The 10,000-nt window shown below is 35.9% G+C and overlaps 1 protein-coding gene across 1 annotated transcript in view; it reads left to right on the top strand.

Moving 5' to 3' along the window:
* Nucleotides 1-10,000, top strand: part of DOCK8 (dedicator of cytokinesis 8) — a 1,731,107-nt gene that overhangs the window by 1,338,686 nt on the left and 382,421 nt on the right. Inside the window, exon 37 of the mRNA XM_044064485.1 lies at nucleotides 4,348-4,500. Within this exon, the coding sequence (XP_043920420.1) occupies nucleotides 4,348-4,500 (153 nt within the window). The remainder of the gene's footprint in view (nucleotides 1-4,347; nucleotides 4,501-10,000) is intronic.

Here is a 10,000-nt window from a genome sequence, read left to right as displayed (position 1 = left end):
GGACCAGATGACTACCTTCCAGAATCCTGAGATATCTGGCCAGTGCATATGCAAACCCTCTGATGGGAACCTGCGACAGATCACTGGTTAGTGTAGAAGTGCTAAGGAACCAGAATACAGCAATTGTGGTGCTCTTGTTTAAAGCTTAGAAAAATCCAAGCAACAGCAGGCTTTTTAGGTTAAAACACCAGAGAGAAAGGCATGGCCTGAATATTTTGGCGGAAGCTGGCAACATTTTTAGAGAGCATCAGTTTCCATGAAAACAACCACCATTGGTTCATGGTTAGAAGGAGCTATCATTCTAGGCTTATCCAAGTTTATAACCAGGTAAACTTGACAAGGGATTGCCACTAGATATAGTCAACCAGGACTTCGGCAAGGCTGTTGACTCAGTCCCACTCAGGAATGTAGTAGGACAACTGTAGGGGTAAGGACAAGACAGAGTAAATGGTCACCTGTAAAGGTGAATTCTCAGACATAGAAGGTTGTGGTGAGTGGTACAATGACATGAATTAGGAAAGTGACTAATGGAGTATAGTAGCAGTCTACCCTATGTCCGTTACTCTTCAGTATGATGTCTCAGATGACTCCTGCTTGTAATTTCAAGACTCATAACTGAAAGCCAAAAATTATGAAAAGTAAATAGCAAATGTAAGGATAACAGCAAATTGTGAACATTGTTACAATCCAGTTATATCTGTTTTGCAGGGGAGAAAGCCCCACTCCTCCCCATATCCCCACTACTTATACATATACTAACTCTGATATCACTGTACATCTGCAGTCCTACATTTAGTTTATAGAAGTCCATCTTCGCAAATTCAGTATTGCTTACTTTTGCAAATACATCCAAGAAGAGAAAACAGAAGCATCCTTTGTGTTGATGATGTTAAGATAAGTGTGGCAGATTTGGAAAGATTGAATAAGTGGACAGAAAGGTGGCAGTTGAAGTTTACTGCAAACAAATGCAAAATCCTGTACTTATGCCACAACAACCCAGGCACAGAGTGGACATGATGACTACAGAGCATGAAAAGCATCTGGTGATGTTGTTCACATTTGGACTGATCCACCAGGGGTAGAGGGAGAGGGCAGTGGCATCAGTAACTAAAATGCTGGAGTGTATCTTCAGGAGGATAGATACCACAAGGAAAGAAGTAATACTTCCACATCTTGAGAGATGCATGCACAACTGGACATCATATAAGAAAATGGATGCCATGCCACTGGAAACAATTCTAAGAAAAGCTCCCAGGAACAGCTGTGGAATGGAGGGGAAGGAATATGACCAGAAGCTAGAATAACTAGAGCTCATATCACCTCAGAAAATGAGAAAAGTAAAACTGTTACACAAGATCATGACAGGGAGAAATTCAGAGGCGGCAGAAGAATGTCAAAACTAACCACTCCTTGGAACTCTGAAAGTATTTTTTTTTATGTAGATGGTTGTACTTCCATGGAAAGGACTACCAGATGGTAGGTGGACTGGTAATCCAGACAAAAATTCACAGAGACATTCAAGGGGGAAATAAGACAGATTGAAAAAGGGGAATTGGAAGTTAAGGATGGAGGAGTAATGTTCAAACACTTAAAAGGCAGACTTGATTGGCTTCTTGTCTCTTTTTCCCATAAAGCAAATGTACGTAATCCATCTGATCAAGTGGAGTTCATGCGAAGTAGTTAGACTCCAGAAGTGATTAGGATGTTGGTCCTTTTGTGGGAAGAGATTAGGGCTAGGATAGCACCAGCAGCATTGGTAAAACTGGATGAGGATCAAGCATTTGACAGATTGGAATGGTGGATACTCTAAGAGACAATGGTGACCTTCAAACTCGTAGAGTGTTGGAGCATACAGATTCAGCAGATATAGTCTAGGTCAAAGACTCAGTGTCAGGTGGGTGGCTATATCAATGGACATTTCTCTTTGGCAAGGAGTGACTGTTGTCTTATATGCTCATTTCTATTTATTTAGAGTTACTAGAACTCCAAATTAGACAGAAGATAGAGATGTAATGGTGTGACTTGAAGACCAGTGACCATAATCTCAGCCTTTACGTCAATGACATATATTAAGGCTCACCACTCCAGACATGTCTGTTAGACAAGTTTGATATGTCATAGACCTGTATTCAGGTGTATTAGCTGCACACTTAATGAGCCCAAGCTGGGAATGTTGTTGAGTAGGTTCTGTATATTATTGCTGGACTACTTTTACTAATAGGGACTGTAGAGTTTTTAGATACAGACGGCCAATGAAGACATATAGAAGATGTAAAATCAATGCTACTTCTTATGATAAGAAAGACTGTTAATTATGGCTGCTATACATAATTGTACATATATTAAATATGTAACTGCTATTTAATGTCAAATAATGTGTTGAGTTGTATTAATATGTGAACTTTTATGTGACAAACGTTATGGAGTATAGGATAGTTAGTACTGTTTGACCTTAATCCTTTTAGCTTAAGGGGAGGAATGTAATGTATAAGGTGACAGTACCACTTTTAAGACTAGTACCTATAAGTCTAACCTGCATTTGGGTATTACATGGTTCTTCCTACTCCAGCAGTTACTACTATGATAGCAAACAGTACATATGCATCCATACTGTCTTCTGAGTGCCTGTCTTATGCCCCTTGTTTGATGGGCTGATTGTAGTCCTGAAAGAAACCAAGCATTGCAATGTCTTGGCCTACCTCTGGTACACGTATTTTTTTGTTAGGCCATCCTCTGCGTTGTTATTAGTAGTGCTGTCTGACTATTTAATATAGTATTCGTACTTGCAAAACCAGTGTTAAATGCTGAGTAACACTAGCAGGTTAAAGTATCTGATAAGAGTGTGGGTATCCTAATTTTAGTAATATTACAGGCATTTTATGCCTCCATGAAATGTGAGCTCCTGAAAATACTGTGTACTGCAAACAAGTGATTGACAGCTGTGTCTTTACACTGGGTGACAGGACAGCACATTCAAGGGGCTCTTAAAACCATTGCAGCAATACCGGACATTAGACAGAGTTCAGCAGGAACCAGTGGATGAAAATACAGTATGCAGACAGAAAAGGGCTGGTTATCCAAACACAAGAGATGGTAAACAATGAATGCATATAATCAAAGGATTTGTCAATCAGGAGTTCATTTGAAACAAACAGTGGACAGTACTGCTGGTGATTTATGCCAATACTGAAAAATAATAGAATGAACTATAAGGGTAAGGTATGCCATTTAGTCTTCATAGAACATAAAGGTGTCCATGTTTTGATATCTAGTTTGCTATTGCTCTGCTGTTAGCCATACTGTACTTAATCAGAATGAAATTCCAGTTTATTTTATCACTGAAGAATGCATTTGCAAACATTTGTTTTCTATGTCCAAAGCCATTCTTTCAATCTAAAATGTACTTATTTTCTTTCATAATGATAACAGCCTTATTTTCTTTCAACGGATTGCTAGTGTAAGTTACCGCAAGGGGTATGGTCTAAGTCTGAAGGACATAAAGGTTTGGTTTGACAGAAGGACACTGAAGAAAGGTTATACTATATGCTATAAAGATGATCAGAACATCAGTTCAGCTGAGCACACCTTTAGAATACAATGAAATAGTACATAGGATTAAAAAATAAGTCATATGAGGAACTGTGGCCACAGACTGGGAGTTAGGTAGCAGTTTGCAAGATAACATTATGAACTTTCAGGTAAAACAGCCCACACTTGTTTCTGTCATTCCACTCATGCTTTAAACAGGTGTGTGTACATGTTGAAGTACAGCCAAACCAAGTCTAATGTCAGTTGTAGGTAGCAGAACGGGAGAAGTCATGCAGGGCCAAGCAATTCCCAGCATATATTCCTTACAAACTAGTACAAAGTGAATGGTTGGAATGGGTAAAGCTGTATGATTTTACAGATGAGAAGGAAACTTAATGGGCCTAGGTTTGTCATCTAGATTAGAGTTATATAGAAGCAGGAAATGCATGAATACTTACAGAATGGGAATTCTTATATGAAGTATATATATATATATATATATATATATATATATATATATATATATATATATATATGTATATATATATATATCAAGCAAATGGGTGTATGCTGAATCACATACCAAATCATAACACAGGATTTTACTGTTCTCTACTCAAAGGTTATTTTAAACTTTGACCTAGGCTGGTGAATGACTATAGTTAAGCAGTTTGGTTTCACAGAACGACAAAATAGTGACATTGGATTCTTCTGTGAAATGTTCTGCTGCATACTGGGTCAGAATTTTATGTTATTAAATTGCTTAAAAATTCATTTTATCACTATTGTGGCTTTCTCAATGTTGTTTCTGTCTTATAGTTTGGGGACCTCATCTTCGAAGAGGAAGCAGAGCAGTGTGCAGATCTGTGTCAGCGAGTCTTGCATCACTGCAGCAACAGCTTAAGCAGTATCCGCAGCCAGGGATGTGCCACCCTCTACCTCATTATGCGATACAGCTTCAGCAGCATTAGTGTAAGTTACCGAGCCATCCTAGTCACTAAAAACAAAAACCCTTTTGTGTATTAAGTGTGTTATATCTGCGACATGAAGAACAAAGAGAGGATAAATAAACTGAATCACAGCTTGTACAGTGGCAGAAAGGGGCTGCTTTTATGTTTGGGTCAGAACAGAAAGTATTAAGGAGTTTCTTTACACATGACAGCTATAATTGCATCTAAGGTTAAGCATCCACATGCGACATCCCTAGAATGTCCCTAATGGTACTGTGTAATAGCTTTTATCTTTGCTAACCAGGAAGGTAGGACCGCTAACTGCAGATGTCATTTTTCCTAGTTGAAAGAAGAGGTTTACTGTAGCTAAGCAGCTTGCTTAGTCACATGTTAGCACAATGCGTGTTTCAGATATCAAAGTCAAGTTAGCAGGATATAACTTGTTTGCAGTTTATTGCCCTATCCCCCCAAGCAGTCCTGGCTTAGATATGAAGAGTCCTATAGTTTGTCACCAAATGGCTGATGATGTCTCAGTGTTGAACTTAGATTATGATTGGCATTCAGTCATTGCAGCTACACTCAGAGAAGAGTTAGACTGCGAGTGTTGCATTTTCCTTACTTTCTCCCTTTTCTCAAATTTGTGCAATCTCAGAGGTGGCATGTGTGCAGATTATTGGTCTGGGGACTTGCCCACATATGGAGGGTGCAGGGGTGTTAGCCACTCTACAAAAAAAAATGCCTTTTATATTTTGTGAATTTAGAAGTGTCACTGTTGTGGCTGGTGTCCTTCCAAAGTTTTAGATGTTTGAGTTTGAATAACTGTGTGATGATTAAACAACACGCAATTATTGACATTCGACCTTTAGTTATGTACGGTTTAGAAAGGTACTGCAACAAGCTGCAAAAAACATGTATAATTCTGAATTTATTTTTATCATCATCACATGAGTTATTCAGTCACTAACCAACTCAATTAACTACACCAAAATTCCTGAGTCACTGCTGAACAGAGGCACTTGAATCTAATGAATCTTACCAAGTTAAAATGAAGAATATTGAATAAAAATACTGTAGTGCACTATATGCCTTGACTATGTTCTAAAATCCTGAAAAAGATAAAAATTTTAAGCACTTTCCAAGCACAAGTTCCAATCTTAACAGTGCTTAGGGGAGCTTAATAACAGCTTGTTAAACACGCCGTAAGTGCTGTTAAGATCAGGACTCAAGCTAGGAATGAAAAGTAGATAATGTTGTATGTGTCTGTAACAAAGAAATTCAAGTACTTTACCATATTGATAAATAAAAGAAAAAAAATCTAAAGTATTGTGTGAAAACATAAAAACGTAAAACCATGACAAACCAGAAAAATGTGTTGAATAAATCTAATAAGTTGCCAACTATGACATGAAGTTGAAACAAAACATTTTCTTTCAGACGTCCATCGCCTTCTGCTTAAGTATGGGTACTATGGAGATCCCATCATTCAATCCAGGCTTGTGCTTTGCATTGAGCCTGAATTGCCACTTTGTTTCCCTCACTGATACTTTTAAGTCCACATTGCCCACAAAACTGTTGAATAAACCTTATAAATAATGAAAAATATATATTTTTTAAATTATTACACAAGGTAGTGTGTAGGTATAATGCACTGCTTGTTTGTTACAGTTGCAACACTCCAGACATCACAATGTCCTGTCATAACCATCAATTGTTACATAGGGGCTATCATTGATAAGTCTATAAGCACTGCAAGTTCCACATTTGAACATTTTGGACTTGTTGTGTTTGTCATTGTTTTTATCATTACTTTCAAAAATACTGTAACACCATCAATGTGGTGCATGTGGCAACCTGCACAGTATGTTCTGTTTTTTATGTGGGAAAAACCATCAGAAGATTGAGAGACAGGATTGTAAAACATGTGAGGGACACCAAGAACAAAAAAACTAGCAGTGCATTATACCTACATAGTACCTTGTGTAATCATTTAAAAAATATATTTTTCATTACTGATAAGGTTGATTCCAAGAATTTTGTGGGCAATGTGGACTTAGAAGCATCAGTGAGGGAAATAAAGTGGCAATTCAGGCTCAATGCAAAGCACAAGCCTGGATTGAATGATGGGATCTCCATAGTACCCATACTTAAGCAGAAGGCGATGGACGTCTGAAAGAAAATGTTTTGTTTCAAAATCATGTCATAGTTGGCAGCTTGTTAGATTTATTCAACAAATTCTTTTGGTTTATCATGGTTTTGAGTTTTTATGTTTTCACACAATACTTGAGATTGTTTTTTTTTTATTTATCAATATAGTAAAGTACTTGAATTTCATTGTTACAGGCACATACATTCCAGTATACTCAAGACATTGTAAAAGGGGAAGGGGTTCAATTAATTAATTAATGTTTAATACTGATTGACACTTCAGTGGTTATTACAACAATACAAAAGGAAGTGATGGTTTTAATTTCATTGACTCTGAAGAAGTCCATGCAACAAAGGGTGAAAGCGCTAAGTCAATGTTTTATTTGTCAATAAAATGTAATGCTTGGTTTTTACCACTGGTGTGGTTCGTTTTTATTTTATTTTTGTCATAAGTTCCTAGTATTACTAATTTGTTTATCTTTTAAAAACGGTTAGAACTTTAGTCTTTCACACTTCCAAATAGAAAGTGTGGCAGAACAAAGTGTCTAATAGCTTTTAAAAGCTGTTTTACCTTCTGTTAATAGAGCGCATATTTCTGCATGCTATACCTCTCAACTGTCCCTGATTATGCAGAAGATCCCTGATTTTGCCTTTTATTTTTGCCCTGTTCCTCATAAAAGTTTTGATTTTATTATAGATCAGTGAGGATTACTGTCTGTCAACAATGCTATTCATTAAGGGAGTGGCCAAGATGTTGGCTGGTTAACAGCACTTTCCCTTAGATCTGATATGTAATATGCATTTATGGCAGAAAATTAAAAAAAAACGTGACCAGTTGATTTATTGAACCCATGGACTTATATTGTTTAATGTTCCTGGAAGACTATTTTGTAATATCTTTTCTTCATTTGCTGAATTTTCTGTCAAAATCTTCACAGAAAGGACACTGACAATTCCTCAAGACAAGCTCTGCTTTCTTCTATGAATGCTTTATCTACAAAAATCAATAAAATGAACACTAAACTGGACTCTTTAAAGAGGAGAGTGCAAAACAAATGAACATCTGAAAGAAATGATAATGCAACATAATACCCAGATTTCTGGTATGGAAGACACTTTAAATGACCTAGAGGGCAGAGTTACTGAACAACAGCTTCAAGTGGAATTTCTTCTGAAACAAAGTATGTCTTTGCTCAGTGGAATTGATTATCTAGAAAACAGATCAAGAAGGAACAGTCTTCACATATATGGCTTGCCAGAGAAAACAGAGGGGACAACATGGTAAATTGTCTTATATCTTGGCTACCCAATGTCCTAAATCTACAGGAGTCCTTTCCTATGTCATAGAAAGAGCCCATAGGTCACTAGTAACTTCTTCATCTTCCAAAAAGGTAAACTCCAATCCAAGATCTATAATTGTATGCTTTCTCTCCTCTCAAGACAAGGAACTGGTATTAGAACAGCTTGGGCAAACTCTCCAGTTAAGTTTAATGGCAGCATCATAAGATTTTATGATGACTATTCGTCTGCAGTGATTACAAAAAGAAAGGAATATTTACCATTAATTAAAGAACTGAAAAAAAGACACTCAAAATTTAATCTTTTGTTTCCTGAAGACTTAAAGTTTTCTTCCAGGATGGCATCAAAACCTTTGACACATTAGACTCTGCTGTTTTGTATCTACTAAACAATAATATTATAGATCAAACAAAAGAAATGGAATATAGTAGCTTTACACTTAAGTGTCAGAGAAGAACAACTGGAAATTAGTGGACAAAAAAATGAAAAGAGTAAAAGATAAATAATTTCTTAACTACTGTTCCTCCTGTTTGTATTTACATTAGCAACTGTCATGCATTAAAAACTACTTAAAAGAAATTTCAGTTTTTACATACTCCATAGGGAAAAAGGAAAAAACTTTTATTTTTCTCTAGTCTTAATATATGCTTATGTTTTTACTAAAGTATTTATAACAGACTTATACTAAAATATATTAAAGAAATGCATACAGTGTCTGTTTAATAACCTTAAATCAATGCAAAGCTATTCAATAAGTATACTACACACATATATATATATATATATATATATATATATATATATATATATATATATATATATATATATATATATATATATATATATTTATATGTATATAGATCTAAGACTATTTACCGAATGCCCATAACACTGAAACTAAAACCACCAAACAAACTTTAGCAAAAAAGTACTTTTATCCAAAAAAAGCACCTTCGCTAAAGTGTGCAAAAAAATAAATTAATAAATAAAATTTTAAAAAACCCCACAGCACTCATGTTTACGCAGGGGGGGCAAGCCCCCCCTGCATCCCCCATCTGGGGGGCTGCACCCCCACACTCCCCCCATTTTTATATTCTCACTCCAAGATCGCAGTACAGTGGGTAAAAAGGGAATATTCCCATATCTCCACTGTGCTACGACTTCAGCAACATCCATTTCCCCACGTTTTTCTCTTTTTTTTTAGCACACTGTCACAAAAGTGCTTTTTCAATGAAAAGCACTTTCGCAAAGGTGTGCTTGGCCGTTTCACTTTCGTTGAAACAGTCGTTCAGTAGACAGTACGGATCCCATGTATATATATATATATATATATATATATATATAGATATAGATATATATATATATATATATATATATATATATATATATATATATATATATATATATGGGTCTACTTCACTTCACCAAAATCCCATTTCACTGAAATTCATTTCACTGAGACCATGCTGTCTAGTAATTTAAAGGGATACACACACTATTTCAGTATAAGTGGTTTTACAGGTTTATTGAAAGTTATTTAACTGCACTATTTCGTGTATATAATTTAGTTAATTAGTAGAATTTTTTTTCTTTTTTGGGGGTATTTAATTATATTAGTGGAATACATAAATAAATTACTATTTTCTGATGTTTATTGGAAGTGAACAGAGAAAAAAATTAGATATGTATTATTATTCATCTTAGTCACTGTAAATTAGAGCTTGTAAATACAAATTCAAGTGGTGGTATCCTTTTTATATGGAGGCTGGTAAACATTTGTATGTTAGATAAATTGCACATAATAATAAAGGATTCAATTCTAGCAAAAGTAAAGTTATTAGATAGTCAGACTGGTTCCTTATTACGTGATTGAAACCTTAGGTTATCGAACACCTAAATGTCGATCACAAAATGTCGAAGTCTGAAAATTGTGAATGGCCATTTCCACACAGGGAAATAAATAGTTTGGCCATTATGCCGATTTTGTTCTTTCTCCACTGTAGAGCAATCTTGGAGTTGGTATATTTAGTTAGGGGTGTGTGAGGGGCACAGCCCCCCACATCAGGGGTCATGAGGGG

Source organism: Protopterus annectens, chromosome 2.part2, assembly GCF_019279795.1.
Source record: "Protopterus annectens isolate FY-2018-M chromosome 2.part2, PAN1.0, whole genome shotgun sequence".
In the NCBI taxonomy this organism is placed as follows: Eukaryota; Metazoa; Chordata; order Ceratodontiformes; family Protopteridae; genus Protopterus; species Protopterus annectens.
The sequence above is the reverse complement of the archived record's forward strand: the minus strand, read 5'-3'. Positions and strand labels throughout refer to the sequence as shown.